The sequence below is a fragment of the Hemitrygon akajei genome, chromosome 3 (assembly GCF_048418815.1).
Source record: "Hemitrygon akajei chromosome 3, sHemAka1.3, whole genome shotgun sequence".
Classification (NCBI taxonomy): domain Eukaryota; kingdom Metazoa; phylum Chordata; class Chondrichthyes; order Myliobatiformes; family Dasyatidae; genus Hemitrygon; species Hemitrygon akajei.
The window spans coordinates 104,906,143-104,921,491 of record NC_133126.1 but is presented as its reverse complement, the minus strand read 5'-3'; the positions used below and the strand labels follow the sequence as shown (position 1 = coordinate 104,921,491).

The 15,349-nt window shown below is 45.2% G+C and overlaps 1 protein-coding gene across 2 annotated transcripts in view; it reads left to right on the top strand.

Moving 5' to 3' along the window:
- Positions 1-15,349, top strand: part of LOC140725279 (solute carrier organic anion transporter family member 2A1-like) — a 282,196-nt gene that overhangs the window by 156,624 nt on the left and 110,223 nt on the right. For both annotated transcript variants that reach the window (XM_073040547.1, XM_073040546.1), the window contains one exon: positions 4,330-4,411. In XM_073040547.1, coding sequence (XP_072896648.1) covers positions 4,330-4,411 — 82 coding nt within the window. The remainder of the gene's footprint in view (positions 1-4,329; positions 4,412-15,349) is intronic.

The following is a 15,349-nucleotide window of genomic DNA, read 5'->3' as shown; positions in this document are numbered from 1 at the left end:
CTAGTTCTCTTGAAATGAATGCTGACATTGCATTTGCCTTTCTACCACTGACTCAGGGTAATTTGACCTCTAGAGAATCCTGCATGAGGGCTTCCACATCCCTTTGCTCCTTAGATTTTTGAATGTTTCCCCACTTAGAAAATAGTCTATGCTTTTATTCCTTCTATGGAAGTGCATGACCATACACTTCCCCACACTGTATTCCATGTGTCACCTCTTTGCCCATTCTCCTAAGCTGTCTAGGTTCTTCTATAGTTTTTCTGCTTCCTCAGCCCTACCGGCCCTCCAACTATCTTCGTATCATCTGCAAACTTGGCTACAAAACCATCAATTTCATCATCCGAATCATTGCCAAACAAATGTAAAAAGAAGTGGTCCCAGCACAGAACCCTGTGGAACACCATTAGTCAGTGACAGCCATTCCGAACTTACTACCTGTTATGCCACTGGTGTTTAGGGCAGCAATAAAGATCCTCCATCTTTGGTGGTGTTCAGGGCTTCCTTCATCTGTCAGTAGCTTCTTCTCAGTTTTCACTACTGTCAGTCTTGGAAGTCCCCAGGTGGAGAATCATGGCTACCGTTGCACTCAGATGTAGAAGGTTTCTTCATTGCTGTTACCATAACAATTTTGTTATACCAGTAAGGATTTTTAGCCTGAGTTGAACCCCCGAGTCTAGAGGACCGGTGGACCACTCTTAATCTGTCCTCTACCCTTTGACCTGTTAGGCATGGATGAATCTACCAAGAGCCAAAGCATAAATCCTGGACTCTAGCCAACGTAACTCTTCAGGTCATTGAGGCATGCAAGCCTTCAAACCATAACTAGGTTGTGATCCTCCTGGATGAGCCAATACAAAAAGGCTATTCTTATAATTCTTTGCCTTCTGCCAGTCAGCCAATGCTCTATCCATTCTGGTATCTTTTCTGTAATACCATAGACTCTTAATGTGTTTTGTAGCTGTATGTGCAGTACATGTCAAAAGCCTTCTGAAAATTAAAATACAGAACATCCACTGATTCTCCTTTGTCTATCCTGCTTGTTATTTCTTCAAAGAATTCCAATAGATTTGTCAGGCAACATTTTCGCTGAAAGATAATGAGAGGCATTGATCATGTGGATAGCAAGAGGCTTTTTCCCAGGGTTGAAATGGCTAACATGAGGAGGCATAGTTTTAAGGTGCTTGGGAGTAGGTACCAGGGGGATGTCAGGGGAAATTTTTCACACAGAGAGTGGTGGGTGCATGGAATGCACTGCCAGTGAGGGTGGTAGAGATGGATACGATAGGGTCTTTTAAGAGACTCTTGGAGCTTAGAAAAATAGAGGGCTCTGTGGTAGGGAAATTCTAGGCAGTTTCTAGAATAGGTTACATGATCATCACAACATTGTGGGCCAAAGGGCCTGTAACGTGCTGTAGATTTCCATGTTTCTATGAAGGAAACTATATTGGCTTTGGCCTATTTTGTCATGGGCCTTCAAGTACCCTGAAACCACATCCTTAACAATCGACTCCAACATCTTCCCAATCACTGAGGTCAGGCTAACTGGCCTATAACCTCCTTTCTTATGTCTCCTTCCTTTCTTGAAGAGTGGAGTGACATTTTAAATTTTCCAGTCCTCTGGAATCATTCCAGAATCTATTGATTATTGAAATATTATTAGTAAGGCCTCCGCAATCTCTTCAGCTATTTCATTTAGAACCCTACGATGTAGTCCATTAGGTTAAAGGTGAGTTATCTATCTTAAGACCTTTCAATTTCCCAAGCACCATCTTCTTCATAATAGCAACTGCACTCACATCTGCCCCTTGACACTCTAGAAATTTGGACATGTTACTCGTGTCTTCCACTGTGAAGACTGATGAACAATGCTTATTTAGTTCACCTGCTGTTTCCTTGTCCCCTTTTACTATCTCTCCAGCATAATTTTCCAGCAGCCCATTATCTATTCTCACCTTTCTTTTACTCTTAATATATCTGAAAAACTTCTGGTTTTCATCAGTCTGATGAACCAGCATGGCTAACTTCACTCAGCTCAACACTGAACTGATTTGACAACCTTGCTTTACACTTGTATTCTCACTTGTACACTTGTATTTATTGATTGATGGTTATGAATCATTTATTTTTGTATTTGCACTGTTTATCATCTTTTTCACATTGGTTTGTCTGTCTTTGTGTGTAGCTTTTTATTGATTCTATTGTATTTCCTTGTTCTCTACAAATGGCCGCAAGGAAATGAATTTTGAGGTCGTATATGGTGTCATATATTTACTTTGATGAATTTAGTTTGAACTAAATTACAGGAAAGATATTAATAAGGTTGAAAGAGTGCAGAGAAGGTTTACAAGGATGTTGCCGGGACTTGAGAAACTAAGTTACCAAGTAAGGTTGAATAGGTTAGGACTTTATTCCCTGGAGCGTAGAAGAATGAGGGGAGACTTGATAGAGGTATATAAAATTATGATGGGTATAGATAGAGTGAATGCAAGCAGGCTTTTTCCACTGAGGCTAGGGTAGAAAAAAACCAGAGGACATGGGTTAAGGGTGAAGGGGGAAAAGTTTAAAGGGAACATTTGAGGGGGCTTCTTCACACAGAATGGTGGGAGTGTGGAATGAGCTGCCAGATGAAGTGGCAAATGCTTTTAACATTTAAGAAAAAACTTGGTGTTACGAATGTGCCACAGCTCTGAGGGGCCAAAGAGTGCGGGGTAGCCCCCTCCTTTGTGAGAATCGCAAGATCACTATTAAGTCAGTTCAGGGGACACAGGAAATGAGAGAAAGACATGCAGAATCCACAAAAGGGTTGGAATGTGTCCTGGCCTCCGAAAGGCGGACCCATTGATACCGGCTATTGTCTCTTGGAGACGGACTTGTGTATTGCATCTGGTACGATGCAATCAAAGCCCCAGGCAATGAACCAAGGAGGAGGTTGGTGGAGGGATTGCATCATCCCAACCTGATTGACACCTGAGACCCTGTGAGTCAGGATAAAAAGAGGGTCTGTGGGAACAGCCCCTCAGATGTACCAGAAGAAATGCTAGCGATCCCGTAATAGCGAAAGCCGGTGGAAGGCCACGTGCATCCGCTTCCATTTGCCCGGAATCGGTGGCCTTTGCCACGGAAAAACGGTTTTTAGCTAACAACGGGGAACTCAACTCCCAACAACTCTCGAAGGATTGACATCATAAAAGGAATGGGCAAGTTTTAACCCGTCTCTCTCTCCAACCAACGGCTGCAGCCTACAGCTTGACTGAACTAAAGTGACTTTTATATTTCCATCGGACAATACATTATCCCCTAGACAACGATAGAGCTATTTCTTATTGATTATTATTATACCCACGCTTTTAGATTTAGTATTGACAACGTATATTATCTGTGTGTTTGCATTGATATTATTTTTGTGTATTTCTATCAATAAATACTGTTAAAAATAGTACCATCAGACTTCAACGGACCTCTCTATCTTTGCTGGTAAGTGACCCAGTTACGGGGTACGTAACATTGGACAGGTACATGGATGAGAGGTGTATGGAGGGATATGGTCCAGGTGCAGGTCAGTGGGACTAGCAGAAAAATGGTTCAGCACAGTCAAGAAGGGCCAGAAGTTCTATGGTTCAATGGTTTGAACTTTAGAAATGGAGTGTCAGTCAGCATGTGTGTATTTACTGCTGCTTGATGATTGCTATCTGATCATTTGGAAATCCTAATGGTTCAGCTTCTGGCTCACTAGATGGTTATTATTTCTATACTCCTGAGCTCTAGTTGCTACATTCCCCATTCCTTCACTAGGTCTCATGCTCCTATAGTCCATACTTAGTCTCCAGGTCCCCAGTGACTCGTTAGCAGATCTGTCCATTCCCTGTGGCCCTGGTTTTCACTACCTCTGTCCTCCCTCCATAGCCCCAGTTTCCACTCTCTGGCTACAGTATGTAGACAGCTTGGCCAGCTTTGATGAGTTGAAGTAATGGGTTTGTTTCCATGCTGTATAGCATGGACTCTCAAAGTTTCCCACACCACTTCCAGAACCTAATGTAAGTTTAGGTTTATCAGGCATGGGAGAACTGCTCCTAAATTTCTACACCTTTCAATTCCCCTCACTTAAACCAATCCCAGAGTTTGTGCACCCAGTTCAGGCAACGCTACCTGGATTATTTCAGTGCAGAGACAAGGAGTAGAGAAGTGTGCTGAGGAGACAATGTTTTCCATAATTATTAAAGGAATAATGCCTAGGCAAATGAAATTCCTGCTGAGATGGACTTAAAAATATGTCAGGTCAGGACTTCTCAGTTTTGCTTGCTTAGTGTGTTTAATTTAATTGCTTTATAGAAGTCGAGCAGTAAGTCTGATATTCTGAGTGAGGCGGAAGAGCAAAAGGTGGAAGAAATAACAAACCGAGAGTTCATCAAGAGTAAGTCTTCCACTTGAAAATAATTTACCATATTTTACCAACAATTAATGTCTGCTCCAAGTGAAATATTCTCAGCATTCATGTGTAATCTTCACTCTAATGATTTTCTCCCTGAATCCTATTCTTCTCTCTGATCTGTTTCCACCACTGTGAATTCACGAGTTGACTGTGTGTAATCCATTAAATGGCCTGTGATTTCTGTGTCAAATTTTGTACACCTCCCCCCCCAGATTTAAATTGTGCTTTCTCCACTCTGTTTTCTAAGGACACCATATGGATTGGGTATTCTCTGATTGGATTTGTGATATCACTCTGGCTTCGGGTAAAATCCCTGCTATCATTTCTGATATCTTGACTCTGATTTTTGTGATCTCTGTTCAGGCTTATGTATTATCAATTAAATAAAAATCAAAAAACAAGTCTGAAGAAGTGAGAAATCTGAAATAAATTAATAAATGTATTTTGGAAGTTTAGTTTAAAAGTGAGGTAACAAGAGTTCAAGGTCACATGTTCCTGTCAGGGTGAAGGGCAAGGCCGACAGGAGTAGGGACACCATATACTACCTCGAGATTCATTTTCTTGCGGGCATTTGTAGAGAACATTTGTAGAGAATCACTGGATTCTGGAATGGTTTTGGAAGACTAGAGAATTGCAAATGTCACTCCACTCTTCAAGAGGGAGAGAGCCAGAAAAATGGAAGTTATAGGCCACTTGGTCTGACCTCAGTGGTTGGGAAGATGTTGGAGTTGATTGTTAAGAATGTGGCCTGAATCCATTCAATCCTTCCTTATAACTCAGGTCCTCCAGTCCTGGTAACAACATTGTAAATTTACTCTGTACTCTTTCAACCTTATTTACATACTTCCTGTAAGTAGGTGGGCTAGCACAACGCAATGATTCAGAGCATTGGAGTTCAGGAAGCTGGCACAGTTGGGTGTGTATCTTAACAAACGTGTAACATGAAAAGAAGCAGTCCCAACACAAACCCCTGTGGAACACCACTAGTCACCAGCAGCCAACCAGAAAAGTCTCCCTTTATTCCTACTCTTTGTCTCCTGCCAATCAGCCAATGCTTTATCCATGCCAGTATCTTTCCTGTAACACCATGGGTTCTTAACTCGTTAAACAGCCTCATATTTGGGCACCTTGTCAAAGGCCTTCTAAAAATCCAAGTACACAACATCCACCAATTCTCGTTTGTCTATCCTGCTTGAATTCCAACATAATTCTTGAAGAGTGGAGTAATATTTAAATGTTCCAGTCTTCTGGAACGATTCCAGAAACTAGTGATTATTGAAAGATTTACTTTGTATTTATTTACTGAGATGCAGTGCAGAAGAGGCCCTTTCAGCCATGCCACCCAGCAATCCTAGTCTAATCACTGGACAATCAATCTACAATGACCAATGGACCTACCAACCAATACACCTTTAGTCTGTGGGAGGAAAGCAGAGCACCTGGAGGAAACTCACATAGTCACACGAGAACACACAAACTCCTTCCAGGCAGCGGTAGGAATTATTCCAGGCAGAGCCAGCAACAGACTGACTTTGCAGATGAGGATTGAAGATCATGTGGAGGACAATTGGATTCTACATTATTGACTCACCACTCATACCTCCGATTCCTGAGCATCCTTGTTTGTCCAGAGTTGATCCCCCTGTGAACTATACTGCTAACGAGAGAGAGAGATAAAGAGGGAGAGAGAGAGAGAGACAAGGATTTATACTTATGGCTTCTTCGCTAATTGTTGACTTTACTTCCAAGGACTTTGCCTGCTTGTGTGAATCCTTGCTGACACAGCAGAGTGGTGCCAGGTGCCTGCTGAGACAGCAGGGAGTGGCCCAGTTTGATGGACATGGACATGGTCAGTTGATGGATGGCTGGTACCCCGGCAGGGGAGATAAAAAGCAGGTCTGCTCAGACACAGGCAGACACACCACTGGACACTGAAAGAGTGTTGTGCACCCACAGGAAGGTGGGGGCTTGGAGGATTGATTCGGGGGAATCAGTCAGAGGCTCACAGTGTGTGAAGGCAGGCCGGTGGGGGCTTGTGTGTGTGTCCACCCTCGCCTGGATGACAAGCTCATCACTGAAGAACAGTCGGGCTTGGAATGGAGGGGTCATAATCGGTGACCACAACAGCACAACGGAACAAGAAGACAATGGAAGGTTTGCCTGCTGCAACTGCTCATCTCTTGGTCGCTCTCTCTTTCTCTCTCTCTCTCTCCAACATTACAACGGCAACTACCTCAACCCAAACTCAACTGAACTGAACTCTGCATTATCTTAAGACCATTCATTCACACCTAGACTTTGATAGAGCTTGGTTTTGATTCTTATTTGATTCCACATGGTAGGCTTATTCAGAAAGTCAGAAGGCATGGGATCCAGGGAAGTTTGGCCAGGTGGATTCAGAATTAGCTTGCCTGCAAAAGGCAGAGGGTTGTGGTGGAGGGAGTACATTCAGATTGGAGGGTTGTGACTAGTGGTATCCCACAAGGATCTGTTCTGGGACCTCTACTTTTCATGATTTTTATTAACGACCTGGATGTGGGGGTAGAAGAGTGGGTTGGCAAGTTTGCAGACAACACAAAGATTGGTGGTGTTGTAGATAGTGTAGAGGATTGTCAAAGATTGCAGAGAGACATTGATAGGATGCAGAAGTGGGCTGAGCAGTGGCAGATGGAGTTCAACCCGGAGAAGTGTGAGGTGGTACACTTTAGAAGGACAAACTCCAAGGCAGAGTACAAAGTAAATGGCAGGATACTTGGTAGTGTGGAGGAGCAGAGGGATCTGGGGGTACATGTCCACGGATCCCTGAAAGTTGCCTCACAGGTAGATAGGGTAGTTAAGAAAGCTTATGGGGTGTTAGCTTTCATAAGTCGAGGGATAGAGTTTAAGAGACGCGATGTAATGATGCAGCTCTATAAAACTCTAGTTAGGCCACACTTGGAATACTGTGTCCAGTTCTGGTCGCCTCACTATAGGAAGGATGTGGAAGCACTGGAAAGGGTACAGAGGAGATTTACCAGGATGCTGCCTGGTTTAGAGAGTATGGATTATGATCAGAGATTAAGGGAGCTAGGGCTTTACTCTTTGGAGAGAAGGAGGATGAGAGGAGACATGATAGAGGTGTACAAGATATTAAGAGGAATAGACAGAGTGGACAGCCAATGCCTCTTCCCCAGGGCACCACTGCTCAGTGCAAGAGGACATGGCTTTAGGTTAAGCGGAGGGAAGTACAAGGGGGATATTAGAGGAAGGTTTTTCACTCAGAGAGTGGTTGGTGCGTGGAATGCACTGCCTGAGTCAGTGGTGGAGGCAGACACACTAGTGAAGTTTAAGAGACTACTAGACAGGTATATGGAGGAATTTAAGGTGGGGGGTTATATGGGAGGCAGGGTTGAGGGTCGGCACAACATTGTGGGCCGAAGGGCCTGTAATGTGTTGTACTATTCTATGTTCTATGTTCTATTTCTACAGTTCTGTATTTATCATTGCTAACCTGTTATATATGTATATTTGATACTGGATTCCTTAGTTTACTAGTAAATACTTTTAGTTACAGTACCACCAGACTCCAATGTAACATTCCATTCCTGCTGGTTTGGTAATCCAGTCATGGGGTACGTGACAAATTGGGGCCTCGTCCTGGGATTTGAATATCCAATTGGGGGGCTGTTGAATTGATTGAGTTACATTCCCTTATCTGATTTGGTTGTGTGGGAAACCAAAAAGGCAAACAGCAGAAATGTAGTTTGAGGTTAATAAGTTTGTGGCAGATCCAACCCCTGAGGGGCTGGACGAGGCTAAGAGGGAGGTACTGGTGGGAAATGCTCAGAAGTTAAAGATTAAGGTGACCACTTGTATGAAGAAGGTTCAGGTACAGCTGTTAATAGCACATCATTATGTAGCCGAGGGGAAATTCGAAGAGGAGGCGTTGGAGATGTTTGTTGAGGGTAAAGCATTAACTGAGGCTGAGGTTCAGCTCATGAGGAACATGAGTTCCGGATAAGGAAGCTGGAGGCAGAGCAGGAGAGAGAAAAGGCTTAAAGGCAGAGAGATGAAAGGGAGAAAGAGAGGCAGTTTGAGCTGGAAAAGTTAAAGGCATTGCAGGGAGGGGTACAGGCAGTAGACCCAGTCAGGGGGTTCAAGGTTGGTCAGGAGGTTAAGTTGGTACCCCCATTCAAGGAGATGGATGTTGATAGGTACTTCCTCCATTTGGAGAACGTTGCTATGAATCAGGACTGGCCTAAGGAGAAGTTGGCTGTTCTGTTACAGAGTGTTCTTAAGGGGAAGGCTCAGCAAGCCTATTCGACATTGTCTATGGACGAGGCTAAGGATTATGAGGAAGTAAAGCGGGCTATACTGAGGAGTTACGAGCTGGTTCCAGAGGCATAGTGGCAGAGGTTCTGGAATTTGAGAAAGCCGTGGGACCGCACGTATTTAGAGTCTGCCCGTAAAATCGGAAGGCAGTGGAGGCCAATTCTCTGGATGCTTTCAAGAAGGAGCTAGATAGGTATCTTATGGATGGGGGAATCAAGGGATATGGGGACAAGGCAGGAACTGGGTATTGATAGTAAACGATCAGCCATGATCTCAGAATGGCGGTGCAGGCTCGAAGGGCCGAATGGTCTACTTCTGCACCTATTGTCTATTGTCTATTGTAAAATGCACATGTATTGTGATCGCTGGTGTGCCTCAAAAGGGGTCAGTGGGGATTTCGAGAAGCTGAAACAGCTGGTGCTGATTGAGCAGTTTAAGAGCTGTGTTCCCAAGGGTATGAGGACCTGTTTAGATGAGAAAGAGGCAGAAACACTGGCTGCGACTGCCAAGTTAGCTGATGAGTATGCTTTAACGCACAAAGTAAAGTTTGCTCCGAGTAAGAGCTACAGAAGGGTAGTAGGGATGGTAGAGAAAGCCCACCAGTGAAGTCCGAGAATAAGCCGGGGACTACCGGAAAGGGTAAGGAGGAGGAAAAGCAAGCTGGCAGGAAGTTTCCTAGCTTTACGTGTTATAATTGTGGGAAGGCTGGTCACATAGCATCTAAGTGCCTGGCTCCGAAGAAAGAGCCAGGAAAAGGAAAGGCGACAACCCCGACTGGCTGCATTGGGCCGGTCAACAGACCGATGAGGAAGGAGAGGTCAGATAGAGTTCAAGAGGGGCGTGAGAAGTTTATTTCAGATGGGTTGGTATCTGTGGAGGAGAGGTCAACCCCAGTTCCAGTGCGGATCTGGAGAGACACTGGGGCTTGTCAGTTATTGATCTTAAGGAAGGTGTTAGAATTCAGTGCTGAGACCGAGACTGGGGAGGTAAATGTGATAAAAGGTATCAGAAAAGGGACTGAGGCCGTACCTTTGCACAAGGTATTTCTGAAATGTGACCTGGTATCCAGACCAGCCACAATAGGTGTGCGGTCTGAATTACCGATGAACGACGTGGATGTCTTAGTCGGTAATGATCTTGCAGGTGGGGATGTGTACTCAGCAGTGAAGCTGACGAGCAAGCCTGTAAGTGCTGAGGACCCGCCCATAGATTCCAAGGTTTATCCCACCTGCGCAGTAACCCGCAGCATGTCGAGAAAGGCGGCTGAGACAGGCACAAGTTTAACTGAGTCTGGTGCTGATTTAGCTGAGACGTTTTTACCAGCCTTGTACCAAGAGGGGTTGAAGGATGAGAAGAAAGAGGATAGTGGAGCTAAGGAAAGTAAGGGAGAGGAGGTGGATTTACCATTAGCGAGGAAGGAACTTATAAAGGAGCAGAGACGTGATGAGGAGCTTGTGGCATTGAAAGAGACAGCTCTCTCTGAAGCAGGAATTAAGAAGGAACCAGTGGGCTACTACTATATGAAGGAGGGAGTATTAATGAGAAAATGGAGGCTGACCACCGTGCCTGCAGATGAGGAATGGGCGGTGGTACACCAGGTGGTAGTTCTGAAGGTTTATCGGGACGAAACTTTGAACCTGGCCCATAAGATACCCCTAGGTGGACATTTTGGAGTGAGGAAAACAGTAGATAGAGTTATGAGAGACGTTTACTGGCCAAATATGAGGAAGGATATTATCGACTATTGTAGAAGGTGTCACACATGTCAGGTAGTAGGAAAGCCGAACCAGGCTATCCCTAAGGCACCTCTTCGACCGATACCCGCCTTCAGGGAACCTTTTTCCCGAGTCATTGTGGATTTTGTGGGTCCCCTGCCGAGAATGGCGAGTGTGTGGCAGTTGGTGATTACCATTATGTGTGCTGCCACTAGATTCCCGGAGGCTGTGCCCCTGGGGAACATCATAGCTCCCGCGGTGGTAAAGGCACTCATAAAATTTTACACCACGGTAGGGTTGCCTAGGGAGATTCAGTCAGATCAGGGGAGTACCTTCACATCCCACACATTCCAGCAGATGATGTCTGAGATGGGAGCTAAACAAATTTTGGCCTCCGCATACCACCTGGAATCCCAAGGGGCGTTGGAAAGATTCCACGCGACCTTAAAGACCATGATTAAAACTTACTGTCAGGAAAATATTCGAGACTGGGATGATGCATTGCCACTTCTGCTGTTCGCAGTGAGGGACATGGTTCAGGAATCACTGGGGTTCAGCCCATTCGAGCTCGTCTTCGGTCATAGGCCCAGAGGACCTCTGACCTTACTTAAAGAGCAATGATCGAACCCGACAGTGCATGTCAATGTGATTGACTACGTTTTGAAATTTCAAGAGAGGCTTAGCAGGATATGTGACCTTGCCAAGGAAAATCTATGAGACTCCCAAATTAAAATGAAGCAGTGGTATGATAGACGAGCACTAGAACAGGTATTTCAAGTGGACGATAAGGTCTTGGTTCTGTTCCCATTAGTGACCAATCCCCTACAGGCGAGCTTCCAAGGTCCGTACAAGACAATTAAGAAAATAGACTCTCTGAACTACGTTTGTATGTTATCGAAACCCCTGATAGGAGGAAGCCGAGCCAGTTAGTACACGCTAATATGCTAAAAGCATATCATGATCCAAAAGCTGCCCCAGTTGGTGCTGTCACAAAAATAAATGAGGCTGTAAGAATTGATAACGAGGGGCCAGAGCATCTTGAAAAGATAAACATAGTGCCCACCAGACTAACATATCATTCCATTTCTGCTGGTTTGGTAACCCAGTCACGGGGTACGTGGCAATGTCAGCGACATTTTAAAGAGGCTTCTTGATCATGGACTTTATGTCAAGCTGGAGAAATCCAAATTTCACATGACCACCGTTTAATTTTTGTTTCTCGTCATCTCCTATGGCACTCTCAAGATGGACCCCACTAAGACCCAGACAGTCAGAAATTGACCACCACCATCCAATGTGAAACAGGTCCAACAGTAGCTGGGATTTGACAACTTTTACCAGACTTTCATCAGGACAGCTCTGCTGATAGCTCTGACCAAGAAATCGACTGGCTCTCTTGTCTGAATTAGCAAAGCGGAGGCTGCTTTTGCAGATCTCAAACAATGGTTCACATCAGCTCCCATCTTGCATTCACCTAACCTGGACTTTACCTTCATCGTGGAAGTAGATGTGCCTCGGATATTAGAGTGGGTGCACCTTTGGACAGTAAACTGCACCTGTGTGCGTTTTTCTCCAGGCAGCAGTGAGAAACTATGACATCGGGAATTGGGAGCTACTCACGGTTAAGTTGGCTTTGGAAAAATGGTGTAACTGGCTTGAGAGGGACAAGAACCTTTTATTATTTGGACAGACAACAAGAACCTGGTTTATATCCAGTAGGCCAAGAGACTGAGTTCCCCGCAGGCCAGGTGGTCTCTCTTCTTCAACTACTTTACATCATCCTGATCTATTGACCAAGGTAAAAAAACCAGAAGCCTGATGCCCTGTCCCATCAATTCAGCAAACCCAAACAAGAGGAGCAACCTACCATCATATTGCCACAAGTCAAGGTGGTAGTGCCAGTTTGTTGGGGAATCATGCTCTTGTTTGCAAGGCCACAAAAACTTGGTTTGCGGGTGAAGCAGGCTATGAAGAAAGCAAATGGAAGGTTGGCTTTTATTGCTAGAAGGATTGAACTTGAGAGCAGGGGGGTTATGCTGCAGTTGTACAGGGCACTGATGAAGCTGCACCTGCAGTTCTGCTCTCCTTATTTGAGGAAGGATAAACTGGCCTTGGAAGCGGTGCAGAGGAAGTTCACCAGGTTGATTCCAGAGATGAGGGGGTCAGACTGTGAGGAGAGATTGAGTCGCCTGGGACTGTACTCGCTGGAATTCAGAAGAATGAGAGGAGATCTTATAGAAGTATATAAAATTATGAAAGGGATAGATAAAATAGAAGTATAGAAGTACGAAAACGAGTGAATCTGCAGATGCTGGAAATAAATAAAAACACAAAATGCTGGCAGAACTCAGCAGGCCAGAGAGCATCTATGGGAGGAGGTAGTGACGATGTTTCGGGCCGAAACCCTTCATCAGGAGTGAAGTGACATGGGATGGTGGAGAGGGGATAAGAAGTGGGGGAAGGGATGAAGTAGAGAGCTGGGATGTGATAGGCTGGAGGGAAATGGGCTAGGGGGAAGGTGGAGAATTATGGGAAATAAAAGAGAAAGAAATGTAGGGCTGGGGGGAGATTATAGTGAAGGGGGAAAAAGAGAGAGAAAGAGAACCAGACTAAAATAATAGATAGGGATGGGGGTAAGGGGGGCAGGGGTATCAACGGAGGTTACAGCAATTAGAGATGAACAGATCCAGGGCGGGTAGAAGTCCTGGGTGGGGAGTCCATAAGGAGGAGGAGGGTTGGAGATGGGAGAACGGGTCATCGGTGGGTTACGGCAATTAGAGATGAACAGATCCAGAGCGGGTAGAAGTCCTGGGTGGGGAGTCCATGAGGAGGAGGATACCCCTGCCCCCCTTACTCCCATCCCTATCTATTATTTTAGTCTGGTTCTCTTTCTCTCTCTTTTTTCCCCCCTCACTATAATCTCCCCCCAGCCCTACCTTTCTTTTTATTTTATTTCCCATAATTCTCCACCTTCCCCCTAGCCTATTTCCCTCCAGCCTATCACTTCCCAGCTCTCTACTTCATCCCTCCCCCCACTTCTTATCCCCTCTCCACCATCCCATGTTACTTCACTCCTGATGAAGGGTTTCGGCCCGAAATGTCGTCACTACCTCCTCCCATAGATGCTGTCTGGCCTGCTGAGTTCTGCCAGCATTTTGTTTTTTTATAGAAGTAGGAAAGTTGTTTCCACTGGTAGATGAGACTAGAACTAGGGGACATAGCTTCAAAATTTGAGGGGGATAAGGAGATAAGGAGGAACTGCTTTTCCCAGAGAATGGTGAATCTGTGGAATTCTCTGTCCATTGAAGCAGTGGAGGCTTCCTCAGTAAACATATTTAAGACAAGTTTGGATAGATTTTTGCATAGTAGGGAATTAAAGATTATGGGGAAAAGGCAGGTAGGTGGAGGTGAGTCCATGGTCGGATCAGCCATGGTATTATTGAATTGCGGAGCAGGCCTGACAGCCCAAATGGCCTCCTCCTGCTATTTCTTATGTTCTTATGCTAAGCGCAAGGGGGATTCCTAAGAATGGTCCCCCAGTTTGCTGTTGTCCCATGTTCTGTCCAGTCCCAGATACTCCAATGGGGACATTCATCGAGAATGACCACTCACCAAAGAGACTGCAGGACTATCAAGTTCATTAAGAGAAAGTATTGGAAGCTCGGAATGGCAAAAGAGGTTCAACAATACACGAAAGCATGCGAAGTGTGCGTCTGGCGCAAGGAGTCCCATGCCTGTTCTGGACAGACCATGGGCACACATTTCCATGGACTTTGTCATGGGTCTTTCACCATCTAAGGGAAGACTGTCATCATGGTAATTGTTGATCAGTTTTCGAAGGACTGCAAATTCATTGCCTTGGACAAGCTACCATCTGCAGTGGACATGGCTGAAATTGTCCTGGACCAGGTCTTCATGATCCACAGATCCCCGGTGAACATTGTCACGGATCGTGGTCCACAATTCACATCACATTTATAGAGGGCATTCTGTAAGCTTATTAGGACAACAACGAGTCCTCTTTCCGCTGTTTCATCCACAGTCCAACGGCCAGCCAGTGTTTGTCAACCAAGATCTGGAATGAACCCAAAGATACTTGGCCTCAGAAAGATCTGAAGAGTGGTACGGTCATTTGATGTGAGCAGAGGTCGCCCACAGTACCTTACAGAATTTAGCGCATGGGATGTCACTGTTTGAATGCTAGTTTGGTTATCCTCCACCACTCTTTCTGGAACAGGAGGCCGAGGATGGGTTTCCTGTGGCTGAAGATCTCGTCCAACACTGCAAGAAATGGGACTAGGCCATCAGAGATTTTGCAGGCCTCTACCTGGAAGGCGTAAACCAAGGCTAATCAAAGGAGAAAACGGGCCCACTTTACATTTTGGGCAATAGGTGTGGCTATCCACTCAGCATTTGCCTCTGAGTGTGGAATCTAGGAAGTTGGCTCCCAAGTTCATTAGACATTTTAAAGTCCTCTAGAAAGTAAATCCGGTTGTTTACACCCTGCTGCTCCCCAAGACCCTGAAGATCAATCCATTTTCTAATCTCTAGATTAACCCTCTGTGCACCAGCCTCTTTGTCTCACTACCATCAGCTCTCAGGTTTATTGATGGGGAGCAGGTCTTCACAGTCAGAAGAACTTTGGACTCATCAATTGTTTGGGGTGTTCAGCAGAAGGAGGGATTTGGACCCAGGGAGAGGTACTGGGTGCCTGAAAAGGACATCTTGGATCCAGTTCTCATCCATGACTACCATCACTGTCTCCTAAGCCATCAGGAATCAGCCGTACATGAGGGGGCAGTCTCAGTTTTATACCGTCCCAATCCTAGCCTCGGATACTCTAGCTCTTGGGTCCTAACCAGCCTCACCTAGATCTCTTGTTAGAATGTCAATG